Source organism: Typopeltis vanoorti, chromosome 4 (assembly GCF_054136105.1).
Source record: "Typopeltis vanoorti isolate ZY-2024b chromosome 4, IOZ_Tvanoo_1.0, whole genome shotgun sequence".
NCBI classification, from domain to species: Eukaryota; Metazoa; Arthropoda; class Arachnida; order Uropygi; family Thelyphonidae; genus Typopeltis; species Typopeltis vanoorti.
In genome coordinates, this window is record NC_143552.1 from 161,622,989 (window position 1) to 161,640,081 (window position 17,093).

Consider the following 17,093-nt stretch of genomic DNA (forward strand, 5'->3'; position numbering starts at 1 on the left):
AAAATCACCACCGAGACCAGACCTGCATGCAATAGTTCAAGTGAGGTCATATCAAGACTTTGTAAAGAGACAAAATGATTTTCTTATCTTTACATGTGAAAGTTCATTTCGGCATTGCAATTATCTTTTGAGTTGTATTTGCAATCTTTGCTGCATGGCTCCTGAACTTTAACTGAGTATCTACTAACACTCCAAGATCCCTTAGCCTGATCTGTTTCTTCTAGCATAATCCCACCAATATAATATGACATTGGATATCTGATCACACCAAAGTGAATGACCTTATGTTTATTAACATTGAAATAATAGCCATTTTCACATGCCCACAATTCCAGCCATTCAAATCATTCTGCAAGTACTGCATATCAGCAGCATTCCTGATTACCCTACCTGTCTTTGCATCATCAGCAAATAGCTGTATGTTGCCTGTCAAATCCTTCCCATTGTCATTAATACTGATTGAATAACAGTGGACCAAGGACTGACCCTTGAGGCACACCACTGGTTACCTTGAATCTTGCAGATTTACCCTCCCCCCCTCCCCATATACGATTTTTTGATATGTCAGTCAACCATCCTCTTATCCTCGCCAATAGTTTATAATCTGATCTCATATTCTCCATTTTATGCAACAGTATTCCATGCTGTATTCTATCAAAAGCCTTAGCAAAATCCAAAAGTATCATGGTGTATCCATTCCCCTTGTCTAGTTCAATGGTGACATTATTTTAGAATGTGAGCAAGTTGTTAAAACATTACCTTCCTTTGTAAAGCCATGCTGTTCACTGCAAAGTAGAGATTTACTGTTAACCCATTTCTAAATGCAAGTTCTAACCAGTTTTTCCAAAATCTTCACCACCACTCCTGAGATACCAATTTGTCGAAAGTTGGATTGGATACATCAGTCTTTGCAACATCCTTGTGCAATGGGATTAACATATATTCTTTCCATTCCTGAGGAATCGTCCCTGTTCTGAGACTCAAATTATATAGCCTGGCCAAAGGAATAGCCAGTGCAATTGAACACTCTTTTAGCACCTGTGCTGATATCCCATCAGTCCCCATTGCTGAATTCTTATTAAGTTTGTGCAATAGCTCTAATATCTCCATTTCATGCTCCTGGTTTTTTTCATCCATTGAAGAAGTAACAGTGAGCTCAATGTTGAATACACCAGGTTCATACCTTTTAACAGAATAGGCACTCATTAGTTGAACAATCTCTTCTGCATCTGTAACCCTCCTGCCATCTGCATTTAGAAGAGTTATTCTTTCATATTCATTCTTTCTTGTACTTGCAGCATATTGATAAAATTCTTTTGAGTTATCTTTAGCTTGCAAGCCAGTTTCTTTTCATACTCACACTTAGCTTTCTGTGCAACATTTGTGACTCTTCTAGCCTGCTGCTTATAATTTTCATAATGGACATCATACTTATGCACATGGTATTCCTTTCACATCATCCTTTTCTTATGAATCTCTTGCTTGGTAAGATTACCCATCCATTTGCCTCTTATCCTATTTATTCTTTGAAATCTTGGGACACATTTTGATATTGCATCATTTAAGTATTTTTTAAATGCTTCCCATGCACTGTCGATATTCTTCCCATCCAGCAACCAATACCATTGCACTGAACTCAGTATACTCCTCAGTTAGTCATAAATTCCTGCTTTGTAGTTCAGCACGTAACTTTTTCTGAATGGAATATTCATAAACTTTCACGTCCCCAGTGAGTGCCACATGGTCACTGTCACCAACTGGAGGCAGAATAGTTATGTCTTTGACTGAAACATCCTCTGACACTATAATCAAGTCCCTTCTGTTTCATTCTTCTCATGAGATTTTATTGCTACCCAATCAGTGTTTGGATAATTAAAGGCTCCCATTATGTTTACTCTTTTCGTACCCATCATCTCTTTTTGGTGATGCATTTTTTCATCACTAGCAACTGATCCACCAGGTTTGTAACAACACTTTGTATGCTATGTATTTGATCTTGTTAGATTCCACCACACACCAGGTAGCTTCAAACTCACTGCCACATGAAAAACTGTTACTAGAATTATAAGCATAGGTCTCAGCTTTAACTGGATTCATTAAGTTATTAACTAATAAGTAAATTATGTTGCAATATTTAAGTGCTAAGCAAATCCATTATGAATGTATAAATCTTGTATGTTTATTAACAGGTTTGCTATTGTGGGTCTAACTGAGCAATATCTTTTTAAAAGGATAGAACAAGATAAATATGTATTAAATGCTGGTTCGCTGCAAAATCATGTATCACGACTTAACAACAGGTACATCTTTTTCAGTTGATTATAATTAATAAATACAGTATTTTTTTTTCTTTTTGAAATCTTAGAAAAGTTATTTTTTCTTTAAGTATGCCCAATCTTGATATTTAGACATCATGTAGATGTAGATTTTTCATCTCAGACCTATATTATCATTTGTGACAGTTAGTTGTGTTGGGTGCACTTCATATGCAGTTGCATTTTTTGATTGTCTCCATCATATGTAGCATAAAATGGTGAAAATATTACATAATGATAATTTTGTTAGCATTCAGTTTGGTCTCTTGAGCAGAGATTCCAGATAAAAGCTAGAAGCCTTTATCCCACCTGGATTTTATTATATATTTCTTTTGTAAGTTATGAGATAGTTAAGAGAGTAAAGGCCGCATTAATCAAATCCCACGTTAAGCAAGGGATACCTATACTTGCATGTCTCCTTTCAGTAAGCAAGTTTCCTTAGTGCATCTTTTTTTCGTTTTTCTGAAATAGGCATGATGAATTGCTCAGACAATAGGAATATATTTAGTTAAGCAGTTCCAAATACACTTCCAATAAAAGAAACGTTTCTGCAAATTCCATATTGCTCTTTGGAATGTCATTTGCTTTTCATTAAGCACAAATTATTCTCACTAATCTATGAAGGCTTGATATATTATACTCTCTTCGATTATTAACTTTAGAGTTCTGTATCCTTGGAGAGTAATTAAAGATGCATATGAAAACTTTTCTAAGGTTAGAGAGCTTAACTCGGTAGTTTATTAGACCATTCCGGCTCATCTTCCTTGGTTGCCTACTCTTTGCTGGCTAGCGTAACAACTAACATACGTCTGTTACCAAGAGTCAAAGCAAAACTCAAGTGATAAAATGGCTGCTGTTAATACAGTGATTGTACACTATGAGTTTGACATAGATACACTATGGTAAACAACATAAATTAATTTATAATATACGAACAATACTTCTGTGTTAATTCCTCAGGATTACATAAAACATGCAGTTTTACTACTTATAACTATATTTAAGTTTCTTCTCATTATGCTTCTGCTTAACTGAATGGCAGCTCTGGTAATACTAAGTATATAATTGCATTAATAAATGTGAACATGTACATATACCACAGCTGCCCCCCCCCTTTATCCACATGTTTGCTTTCCGTCGTTTCAGTTACCTGCAGTCAACCACACTATGAAAATATTAAATGGAGAATTCCAGAAATTAACAATTCATAAGTTTTAAATTGCATGCCTTTCTGAGTAGCATAATGAAATCTTGCTCCATCCCACTCTGTCCCACCCAGGACGTGAATCATCTTTTTGTCCAGATATCCACGCTGTATTGTATATGCTTCCCATCCCTTTGTCACTTAGTAGCCATCTCAGTTGTTATTAGATTGACTGTCACGGTATTGCAGTGCTTGTGTTCAAGTAATCCTAACTTTACTTAATAATGGCCCCCAAAGTGCAAGAATAGTGATGCTGGCAATTCGGATATGCCAAAGAGAAGCTGTAAAGTGCTCCTAAGTGTTTAAGGGAAGGCTGTTTGGAACAGAGATAGAATGTTCTGTTAACAAAGGGTTTTATGATAACATATTGTTGTGAGGGGGATTTGTGTATGTATATATCTACTTGCATGGTGTAAGTTTTCTGTAAATGCATAATAATTAAAATTATAATAACAGAATTAACTCACGTAAAATATTATTTATTAGTACTGTATAATTTTCGCCATTGGATCTGTTTAAACAGATCCGATGGTTTACATCTATCCCCTTTGTGGGAGATAGTACTTTAAAAATCAGCTAATCTTTCCTAACTTTTTTAATTGTATATATATATATTTCCTTTTTTTTTAATAAGTTAGGAAATTTATTGACCTTTTTTAGTTATCTTACATTAGCTACTTAGGTGGCACCTTTTGGAATTGTCAGTTATTGTTTAATTAGCTGAAGATGCTGAAGATGCCTGTGATACTAACATGTGCTGAAGATGCCTGTGATACTCAGGCGAAAATTATACTAATAAATAATATTTTACATGAGTTAATTCCATTATTATAATTTTAATTATTATGTCTACTCATGGTATTTCCTTACTGAAACATATCTGTAAATGCATGTCTGAATGCTCTAGCCTACATGTGTTACTACTCTCAATCTCCACCCCCCAAAAAACTTGCAGACGTGGAGCCGTTCATTCTTTAAGAGATACTTGCGCCATAAAGTTTCTTCAATTCACATGAAAACACAAGGAAATTAATAAATAGTACTTATTTAAAGCCATATATTTCAGTCTAAATATTACAAGTTATCCATCAATGGCAATGCTAGTTAATTATTTGCCAGGCCTAACTCGCTGTAACGATGGTAGTGAATGTATTTCTTGTGTTCTCAGTCAGATGTGTCAGATGTTAATGGTACTTCCTGTCTAATCCCTCAAAGCTGTATGTGATGCATACACACAGCATTCAAAAAGGCAGTGTATGCACCTATTAATTGCACACAAAAAATTTTTGCTTTCAGAATTTCTAATTTGCAGTCAATTTTTGAACATATTATAAAAATGAATTATTTGATAAATCATATACTTGTCACTTATTATATTTAGTAATTTCTCCAATTTCTCCACTCCGATATTACTACAATCCATTACAGCTTAATATGCTCTAATTAGTTACCTTTATAAAGGTAACTAATTAGTTACCTTTATATTAAGGTTGCCAAGAAATTATATTCTTATTTATCCAAGCATAAGCAAAGTTTTCATGAAAAGTATCTTCATGACTAGGCTACTTGTATATAGAGGCTAGTTATTTATTATTTCGTATCCAAACACAAGTAGTACAGTAATAAGTAAGTGGTACAACATGATTTACAACAAATTAGGATACATTACAATGAGATCAGCTTAGATTTGGTAGGTGAATTATACAGGGAATAATAATTAAATATGAAAAAAAGGAAACTATACATAGCTTATATACAATAAACATGGTCAGATGTATCTTGCACAATCAACTGCTCTTTCTGTGCAGGATATAAGGTCCTCTTTTGCACAAGGCGATGGAAGAAAGGACAAGAAAGGTGTTCCATGGACTGGGTTGTCCCACACTCACAATTGTCTGGGCCAGTGAGGTAGCCCATTTGATGAGGTTTTGTTTGCAGCATCCTGTCATCCGGAGTCTGTTTAGGCTTTTCCAAGTATTCCAGTCCAAGTGGGCACCACGTGGAAGATGTTTGGCTGTTTGGGAATACCAGTATTATTTTTAGGATATAGTGCAAGCCATTGTTGACGTCTTGTCTCTGGGAGGTTTTTAGGTGGTTCAACAGTTGTCAGGAAGCTATGTTGGGATCTTAGTCTTCGGGGCACTGTGGTCTGGCCGAACAGTGGGTGGCGTTCATCATTCATTTGTGTGCTTCTTTCATCAGCTGATGAAAGAAGCAGACAAATGAAGAAAAGCAGACTTTTTCTTCTTTCTTTCATCCTGTAATTAAGTGGCAGCTTAATTCAATGCTTGGTCTAGTTTTTCAGCATGGCAGGATCTGGACCATACTGGGCAGGCATATTCAGCAGAAGAATAGCAAAGGGCCAAGGCAGAAGATCTCAGTGTGCTAGGGTCTGCACCCCATTTGGAGGAGGTAAGCTTTCTTAGTATGTTATTTCTTGCATTCACTTTTGCCTTTAGGGCAGAAATTTGGGAGCATTTTAGTTCGATCACTTGCATTTGGTTGATAGCAGTTTTAGCTTCCCGTAATGGGTACTAACAGGGTGCAGGAACGAGAACCTAGCTGCTGCGCACCTTGAGAGGCTAGTGACTTCACATTAACTGCCTTAGTATCCCATAATGCAAAGTGCACATCCTTTGCATTATAGTTGCACAAATATGCATTATGGGAAAGGTCACTATCCAAACCAGTTTGGACCTTTATTGAGGTCCCATCAGTGGGAGCCCATCATCAATGGGAAATATATGATTTCTCCATACCCATGTGTGCATAAAAAAAACATTTAGTGTGCAAGTTTCCAGTCCCAAACTCAACATGTGCACTAATATAATATTTCTCATATTAATGTTACTCTTTTTCATATAGCTATAATCTGTAAAATTGCAAGCACTAAATTAATTTGCTTCAATTCACATAGCTAAAAAAAATCCCTCACTGTTTGCACAAGTTCAAGTGACTGTACTGTCTAGATAGTAGATACTCGAAATAAATATGCCTCTGCAACTAACTAACATCAGCATCAGTTTGTCCATATGGTACAGGCTACAAGTAACAATTTTGCACACTGTATTTTTGCTCTCTACATTCCTCTTGAAAATTTTCTAGTATGGTTCTGTCACTGCTTGGTTCGTTTAGCAGTCTTTCAAAGTAATTACTTCAGACATCTGGGATATCCTTATCTTCAGTTTTCATGTCACCTTTATCATCTTTGATTCTTTTTACAGTACTCTTTCCTCCATTTCTAAGCTTCTTCAATAACCTCCATACTCTTCCCAAAGTCTTCCCATGACTTTTGTTTAGCTACTTTACATATTTCTCTGTATTCTTTTAGGGCATGTGCCAATTTATTTGTGAGGAACTTTTGGTATGCTTTCTTCTTTTCCAGGCCTGCTCCTTTAACTTCTTCTGTCTACCACAGTGTTCTTATTTTTCTATCTCTGCAGACAACTTCACCACATACCTCCCTAGCTGAATCAATCAATGCCTTCTTCAGAGCTTGCTACTGATACTCCAAGGTTTGGTTCTTGTTTTCAATTTGTTTCATTTTTTCTTCAATAATGTTTGTATAGTCAAGTCTACAATTTACTTGTAGAAATTGCTCAACTTTAATTCTTTTTAAAACTTTCTTACATAGAGTTCTTTTCAATGTGATATCCATTTTTATTGTACTTAGTACTAAGTAATGGTCACTTCCAATTTCAAATCCTCTGTACACTCTTGTATCCTGAAGGAGCATGATGATATCACTATCAACAATGATGTAGTCAAGTGAGGTTTTTCTTATTTCTTGTGTCTTCTCTCCATGTGAACTTGTGCACATGTTTATGTTGAAGCATAGTGTTAGTAATGACTAGTCCATGTCATGAGCAGAAGTCCAGTAAATACCGACTTATTATTAGCTTTTCCCTTTTCTCCAAATTTTCTCAAAATGTTTCTATATACCTGGTGGGTTTCATTTTCTGCTCTGCTATTCAGATATCCAACAAGGACTACTTTTCCTGTTTTCTTTATGTCAGATGCCTGTTCTAATGACTCAGAATTTTCCCCACTTCTTCCTTAGAATCTTCTGTGGGATCGTAGACACAAATAAGTTTCATTGTCCATGTCCCCATTTGGAAGTTCGTCCACATAATCCTACTTGAAACTGCCTTCCAATCAAGAACTTTATCTTCATTTTTGGTATTGAATGCTGTCACTACTCCTTCCTTTCCTTGATCCTCATTGTCCGAAAATAACATCCTATACTTACTATTTAGTAAAATCTCACTTGTTTTTGTTGTCTTTGTCTCACTAATGGCAATTATGCCTATGTGGTATTTTTCCAATTCTTTTGCAAGTTCGATTTCCTTTCCATTAATACTCCTTATATTGATGATTCCTATCTTCGGTTCTTCTGATACTGGGTTTATTCTTCTTCTTATAGATGTTGAGTTGGAGCATGTTCCAGTAGCTGACTTTTCACTATTCACCCTGGTTCCCTGATGAAAACAGTGGGTGCCTTGTTTAACCGGCAATGCCCCAGCCAGCATGAAATCTCATTGTGTTGTATCACCATATGCATTTGTGGTTTAAGTCAGTAGAGTACAATTTGGTCAGCTAAGTCCCAAATTGCCAGCCCATCCTCATTCACTCATTATCCAGTAGATATCTACTAACGGTGCTCTCCTGTTAGCTAGTTGCAGAGGCATATTTATTTAGAATATCTACTGTCTAGATAGTATAATCACTTGAACTCGTGCAAACAGTGATTGGATATTTTTTTTGCTACATGAATTTAAGCAAAATAATTTAGTGCTGGCAATTTTACAGATTATAGCTAGATGAAAAAAAGGACAACATTAATATGAGAAATATTGCATTAGTGCACACTTTGAGTTTGGGACTGGAAACTTGTGCACTAAATGTTTTTTATGCACACGAGTCAGTACAAATTAGAGGGAACATCGTTTCTGTCTGTCCATAGTAGGCCAAGTCACAATCATAGGGTGAATCACAATTGCCAGTTTGAGGTGTGGTTTGAATGTGGTGTGAAGTTATATTTTATTGATACTTTGGTCATCTTTTCAGATGCACCCAAGATATGTGGAATAGGAATATTGATGCTTTGCTCTTTTTTGGGGGTGTAGGGGAGGACATGTAGTATTTTTTCTATTTTGTAAAAGTTATAGCCATTGGCCAAAAAAATACATCAAAGATAGCTGAGTTCTGTAGCAAGGCTTACATCACTAGATCAAAGAGCCCTGGTTCTATGAGTATTTTGGGAATCCTTTACTGTTGGGCTGAATGATGATATGATTATATAGATCTTCCAGTGTGTGTGGGGAGGGTGAGGCTTTCTATAAATAGAAAAAGTTAGTGACCCATCTGAAAGGCAATGACTAATCTGTCAAGAAAATGCAGACGGTTATTTGATTATTTTTTCTGATGAATTTCTTCGATATTCTTTTTCTGCCTTTTCTTGACTATTTGTTCACTATCTTTTTCTATTTATAAAAAGTCAACATACTATAATATGTTAAATGAACAATCATATCATCATTTAACCCAACAGTGTAAGATCCTCAAAACACTATTTGTTCTAGTGATGCATCCCTTGCCACACAACTCAGTTATCTTTGTCATACTTTTTTTGGCCAATGGCCACAGCTTTTATAATGTTGAAAGTTTATTTTTCACTTGGTTAGAGTATAATAAAATTAGTTTAATCCGTTATCCAAGTGTGAGCAAACAAAGTTTGCGCCTGAAAGTATCTTCAGGACTGGGTTAAGGTGGTACAACACTAGGGCAACTCGTTGCAAAGGTGGAGCAAGCTGCCAACACTCCTATCTCAATATCTCCTATAATGCAAAACACATCTCCTTGCAGATATGTCTAATGTTATGCATTAAGGGAAGGGCCACTACCCAGACTAGTTTCGACCTTTAATGAGGTCTCTTCAGTGGGAGCCAGGCCCAAGTAGAGATACCAGGCAGAAGCATTAGCAGGTCATCTCTACCTATAGGAGTTGCCAAATGTTTTGCCATCCTTTTTTTAATAAATTACTCTGGATTTAGAGAAAGATGTTGAAAGTTTATTTTTCACTTGGTTAGAGTATAATAAAATTAGTTTAATCCTTTATCCAAGTGTGAGCAAACAAAGTTTGCGCCTGAAAGTATCTTCAGGACTGGGTTAAGGTGGTACAACACCAGGGCAACTCGTTGCAAAGGTGGAGCAAGCTACCAACACTCCTATCTCAGTATCTCCTATAATGCAAAACACATCTCCTTGCGGATATGTCTAATGTTATGCATTAAGGGAAGGACCACTACCCAGACTAGTTTCGACCTTTATTGAGGTCTCTTCAGTGGGAGCCAGGCCCAAGTAGAGATACCAGGCAGAAGCATTAGCAGGTCATCTCTACCCTTAATGCATAACATTAGACATATCCGCAAGGAGATGTGTTTTGCATTATAGGAGATACTGAGATAGGAGTGTTGGTAGCTTGCTCCACCTTTACAATGAGTTGCCCTGGTGTTGTACCACCTTAACCCAGTCCTGAAGATACTTTCAGGCGCAAACTTTGTTTGCTCACACTTGGATAAAGGATTAAACTAATTTTATTATACAGCTTTTATAAAATAGAAAAAACACTACATTCCCCTCTACTCCCAAACACATAAGAGCAAAGCACCACTATTTCTGTTCCCTATATTCTGAGGACATCTGAAGAGATAGCCAAAGTACTAGTAAATACAACCTTCACACCACATTCAAAACAAACTTCACATTAGCAAATCTGATCTGCTCTGCTAAGGACAAACTCCATTCTGGAGTGCATGTAGAAAAGTTTCTAACTTTTTAGTTTTGTTGAAATACAAAATATCCTTGAAGCTTGATTTTCTATAGTTCAACTATCAAAGTGAAATCATCTTTGTTTTACACCAAAACGTGGTATGAACGTAAATTTAAGGAGGCCTGTGAAATTCTTATCAACCACCCTAATCTTAACAATAATGATGGTCAAAAAATCTCAAGAATATGGAAGGCACATATTCTACCCATATAACCTTTCTGTCTAAGAGTTAATTATAAATAGGACCATATGTAATCCAGGATCTTAATTCTAATATAACAACTCTCATGTTAAATTAAGACACCACGTTTCTGTAGTAAAAGCGGTGTCTTAATTTAACATGTAATTTGAAATGTAATATAGCTTATCTTTGTATATATATATATGTGTATACTCCAGATGATGACCTTAATATGAAAGTCGAAATGTTGGGAAATTAAAGTAATTATTTCTAACATGGTTATGGTCTCCATAATATGTCTGAAATGAATGCTGATCACTGTGTAACACTAAAGGAAAGGATACATTGGAGTAAATCACAAGCAGAAGTAGATGTCATTACCTTCTGAGCCATTACCTAAATAAACAAGACTCTGCTACTTTTATCAGGGAACCAGAATGAACAATAAGTTACCACTGGAACAATCTTGACTGAACTGAAAACAGCACCATTTAATAATAAAGCACAATAAACATGCGAAACTATCACAGTAATCTTGTAAATACCATGTTGGACATAGTAACACATATGTCTTACTGAGAACTAGAGAACTAAAACAGATGAGAGAGATCCTATTGAAAAACAAGTATGAGATGGTGCATTCAAACAGTAACAATCAAGAAAAGAAAACCGAACCTGAATTGATCAACAAGATAAGCTTCTTATATGGGATGCTTAAATGCATTGTTACATTTAGCGATTTGGACATATTATCTGAATAGGAAATTTCAAATTGATTTTTGCCTGTGATTCCTTTAAAGGTACCAGTACTAAATATATAAAAGATTTTTTTTTGAGTCATTTTGGAGGAAAATATTGACAAAAAAAAATCTGGTTCTTGTCAGAGATTGACACAACCAGCAAAGGAAATGAAGCACAAACCTATAAGAAGTTTTTTTAGAAAAATTCAAAAAGGGTAAGGATAATAATAATTATGGTGATTACCTACTGGTTTTCTGTTCATAAAAACAGTCTGTCTCTAACTTGATCTGTGTTCCAACATAAAGATGTGCATAAATTTACATGAAGAGAACACTAAAAGAATAAAGAAATTGATACTATCTTTGATGATACCTTCAGACTGATTCAGAAAACAAGAGAATATATGAGGGATATGAAATAGGAAGGAATAGCATCCAGTCCCATACAGAGGTGATAAAGGTTTTTTCATTTTGAAGTTTGGGTTTTTCGCCCTGCAAAATTGAAAAACATAAGACATTGAGTTAATAGACAACATATGCTGACTTTTTATCTATATTTCAGAAACACATGGTTTGGGTAGCATTTGGTAATGCTACCCAAACCTGAGAATGATAAAAATGAATAATGTATTGAAAAACAAAAAGGTTACAAAAGTTTTAAAAATAAAGTTGAGCTGCTTTTAGAGGTGAGCTCGTTGACCCAAATATACTAATATTCTTCGAAAACAGTGGTTATTTGTAAGCAAGAGCCACATGTTACACGCTCACTGTAAAAATATGAAGAAAGCATTGATTCAGCTAGGGAAACATGATTTGAAATGATTTATAATCATCATCAAATTCCTTATATGTGCCCTCAAAGAGTGTATAGAATGCTGTGATAGCACTACATGAAAAGTTTACAATTAATTCATGGTGACAATTTCCCACCAGATTACTTTTTATCTGTCAGCACTCAAATATCGTCATCATCAAATTCCTGCTATGTACCCTCAAGGGGTATACAGGATATGATAGTACTACATGAAAAACTTACATCATTACTAACTTTCTATCTGCAAGTTTCCTCCAAATCAATCTGATACCTGTCAAGACTCAAACATTTTCGTATATCTGTTCTTATCATATCTTATATTTCTGTCTTCTAAGGCACTTTTTACTGTATCAATCCACCTATACCTTGGTCTTCCTCTGGGTCTTTTTCCTGCCAACCTGGCAAGAGAATATTTCTTTTGCTAATCTTTCCTCTCCCATTCTGTTCAGATGACCATACCACTTGAGATTAGCTTTGCTGACACATTCCTTGATGTTAACAATGTCAAATTCTTTCATAATATCCTCATTTTTATTATGATATTGCCATTGAGCATCTGTTCACGCCCTTAATTTCATATATCTCAGGACTTCATATATCTGGTCTTTAGTCAGGTGTTTTTTTTTTCTAACCCAGCTCTCAGATTCATAAGTTAAAATTGGTTTGAACATCGTCTTGTATACAGTGAATTTATTGTTTCGACTAATTTCTCTCTTATTCCATATAAATTTATTTAGTTGACTTTCTACCATACCAGTTTTGTTGATTCTGTTGTCTATTTCCATATTTAATTTACCATCTTCACTAAAAATAGTGCCTAAGTAAAGTAGCTGAAATGTTTTACTTGTTCTGTAGGTTCTCCATTCACAATGCAGTTGATATTTTCAATGCTTTTGCCTATTTTTATTGTGTTTGTCTTGTTATTGCTGACCTTCATACCATTCTGTTACAACAGTTATTCAATGTAGTCAGGGAATCTTGCAGACTTGTAGTGGATTTATTTAGAAGTATAACATCATCCACAGAAAGCAAAGGGTTCACATTAACATCTCCAATTTTGATATCAGGTTTAATACTACTTTCCTTCATAATGCGACATATAGATAACGAATAAAAGAGGGGATAATGTACATCCTTGTCTGACATCAGATGTAACATTAAACCATCTTCCTGTACTTCCTTTAATTCTAACTTATAACTGCTGACTTATAACTCAAATAAAGACTAAGTATTGCTTGATATAATGCCCCATTGATACCATATAATTGTAGCCTTTTGAATAGCTTTTCTCTTGGCACCTTGTAATTTGCCTTTTCCAGATCCATATCTTAAATACAGATCTTTGTTATATTCCCATGATTTCTCAACTATTTTTTGTGAAGTGAAAATCTGATCCTCACAGCCTCTATTTGGCTTGAATCCAGCTTGTTCTTCCCTTCCATTATCCTTCTCAACCATTTCTCATTGCCTAAATCTTACCAGGAACACTCAGTAGAAAAATACCTCTGTAATTCTCACATTCAGTTTTATTTCCCTTTTTTATATATGAGTGCTATGAGAGCTCTACTCCAATCATCTGGAATTCATTCCTCTGTCGAGGCTTTTTGAATATGCAATGCAGTCACTGTAAATCTTTTATACCTCCATACTTGAGCATTTCTGGTCGAATATCATCTACTCCAGCGGTCTTTCCACATTTCAGGCTTTTGATGGCTTTTTCTACTTCCAGTATGGATATGTTTTCCTGATTGCATGCCTGTTTAGTGTTTTTTTACCACTGTGCTGTCACTGATTGTTTCATTTAGCAGTTTTTTGAAGTAATTACTCCATAAATCAAGGATATCTTTTTCTCCAGTTTTCATGTCACCTTTATTATCTCTAATTCCTTTAATGAAAGAGTTTGAGAACAGGAATCAAACCTTGGAGATTCAGTGGCAAGCCTTGAAGAAAGCCCTGATTGATTCAGCTAGAGAGGCATGTGGTGAAGTTGTCTGCAAGGATAGAAAAATCAAAACTCCATGGTGGACACAGAAGTTAAAGAGGCAGTGAAGGAAAAGAAGAAAGCATATCAAACGTTCCTGGCAAATAAGTCAGTTTGTGCTCTTAGGGAATACAGAGACAAATTCATGTGTAGAGGCTTAAGTGCTGTGAGGACATCATGTTGGAGGCTTAATGGATTTTTTACAACACTCAAAAATAATTAAAATAGAATTTAATACTTCCTATATTTCGTCCTAGTCACCAGGACATCTACGGGGATTACAAAAACAATTAATGTAACATGCACACACAAATCTTACAATACTAAGCCCAACCACGTGGGTGACACTAAAGTCCTATCTAGGTAGAGCGCCCTCTAAGGGCGGTAGTAGGTGGCCTGGAATGTAAAGTGGGACCTCTGGTGATGAGTGTTTCCCAAATCTTCGGAAGCTTAATGCAACCGTATTTATTAAGATTTGGTTGGTTTCTGAGAGCTGCTGCTGCTTCTAAGAAAAGTCTCTCTTTCTTGAATTTGCTGTGGTGGAGCATGGTGGTTTTCTTCCATGATACTCTGTGGGTGGTGTCCAAAACATGGTCAGCCAAGCCTGAATGGCCATAGTTATGTTTACATATGTAAGACTTGTGTTCCTCCAGGCGGATGGATGCTGATCTGCCTTCTCTGTCCAAAGTATGCCAGCTTACAGGAACAGGGTACTTTGTAAACTCCAGGCAGCGAGAGAGGAGGGAGTTGATCTTTCGTAGAACGGATAAGGGTAGCAAGTTTGCAGTAGGACTTATATGCTGTGTGTAGGTTGTACTTTTTTAGTATCTTGGCTATTTTTTCAGATGTGCCACAGATGTAGGGTATGGTGATGGCATTTTTAAAATCTTGTTGACGGGGAATGGGGGAGGAACTGATTATTTTTTTGATACTGTGTTCGCTGTAGCCATTGGAGAGGAAAGTGTTGTGTACGTGGTTAAGCTCAGTAGTAAGGGCGGTTCCACTGGAACAAAGATTGTGGGCTCTCTTAGTGAGAGTTTTGATGATGCCATGTTGTTGTTGAGGGGTGGTGGTGGGAGAGTTTGTGAATGTATCTGCCTGTGTGTGTGTGTGTGTGTGTGTGTGTGTGTGTGTGTGTGTGTGTGTGTGTGTGTGTGTGTGTGTGTGTGTGTGAGTTTTCTGTATACAGTGAAGGCAAGTGTATCATTAGGCAGGCGTGTGACTAAGGTGTCTAGGAAGGGTAAACAGTTGTTCTTTTCCTTTTCCATGAGTTTACTATGGAAAATCCAGTTTACTATGGAAAAGGAAAAGAACAACTGTTTGCCCTTCCTAGACACCTTAGTCACACACCTGCCTAACTTGCCTTCACTGTATACAGAAAACCCACACACACAGGCAGATACATTCACAAATTCTCCCACCACCCCTCACAACAATATTGCATCATCAAAACTCTTACTAAGAGAGTTCACAATCTTTGTTCCAGTGGAACCGCCCTTACTACTGAGCTTAACCACATACACAACACTTTCCTCTCCAATGGCTACAGCGAACACGGTATCAAAAAAATAATCAGTTCCTCCCCCATTCCCCGTCCTTCTTGTCAACAAGATTTTAAAAATGCCATCACCATACCCTACATCCATGGCACATCTGAAAAAATAGCCAATATACTAAAAAAGTACAAATATCATAATGGGGACAGTGAGACTTATTTGTGCTTATGGTCCCACAGAAGATTCTACCAAGGAAGAAAAGGAGGAATTTTTTGCTGGGAATTAGAGAAAGCAACTGACACAATGAAAAAGGAAAAGTTGGTCCATGTTGGAAATCTAAATAGCAGAATAGGAAATGATTACGAGAAATATAGAAATATTCAGGGAAAATTTGGAGAATAGCACACAAAGTAAATAATAATGGTAAATACCTGCTAGATTTCTGTTCAGGACAAGTCTTATTTATTACTAACACCATGTTCCAACATAAAAGTGTGCACAAATTCACAGTTCTGCTAGAAATGCTCAAATATGAAGGCATAAAAGTTTTACAGTGTCTGATTGCATAATTCAGAAGGCCTGGTCATAGGGTCTACTTCCAGATGATAGGGTCTAATTCCAAATGGATAGTATGAGAGCTGAGCTCTCATACTATCCATTTGTATAATGATGGATAGTATGAGGCATTAACATAATGGTAGGAAGAAATAATACTGAATGCAAGAATTACAGAAATATTTATGCAAGTATATTTGATAAATGGCTAAGAAATTGTGAAAGGGAATCTTGGTGAAGAACAAGCTGGATTCAGGCTAAATAGAAGTTATCAGGATCAGATTTTCACTTTAAGACAAATAGTGATCTTGTTATATTCCCAAGAAATCTTGGGAATATAACAAGGATTTGTATTTAAGTTTTGTGGATCTGGAAAAGGCATATGACAAGGTGCTAAGAGGAAAGATCTTTAAAATGCTACAATTATATGGTGTAAATGGGACATTATGTCAAGCGATACATAGTCTCTGCTTAAGCTGTAAGAGTACTGTAAAAGGAATCAGAGATGATAAAGGTGACATGAAAACTGAAGATAAAGATATTCTAGATGTCTGGAGTAATTACTTTGAAAGATTTCTAAATGAAACAAGCAATGTTTCATTTTGCAGTCAGCAGTTAGACTTGGAGGAGGTATACAGGAAGATGGTTTGAAGTAAAATCAGGTGTGCAACAAGGGTGCACATTATCTATATGGATCACATTATGAAGGAAAGTAGTATTAAATCTGATATCAAAATTGGTGATTTTAATCTTAGGTTTTACTGTATTCAGATGATGTTGTACTTCTGAATAAATCCAGTACAAATAAATTTGGTATGAAAATCAGCAATAAAAAGAATGAAAATAGGCAGAAACATTGAAAACATCAACTGTATCCTTAATGGTGAACCTATAGAACAAGTAAAACATTTCAGCTACTTAGGCACGATTTTTAGTGAAGATGGTAACTTAAATTTGGAAATAGACAACAGAACT

General features: G+C 35.9%; 1 protein-coding gene across 1 annotated transcript in view; it reads left to right on the plus strand.

Moving 5' to 3' along the window:
- Cdc45 (cell division cycle protein 45) overlaps positions 1–17,093 on the plus strand; it is a 309,294-nt gene that overhangs the window by 153,052 nt on the left and 139,149 nt on the right. The window contains exon 10 of the mRNA XM_090392057.1: positions 2,190–2,300. Within this exon, the coding sequence (XP_090248183.1) occupies positions 2,190–2,300 (111 nt within the window). The remainder of the gene's footprint in view (positions 1–2,189; positions 2,301–17,093) is intronic.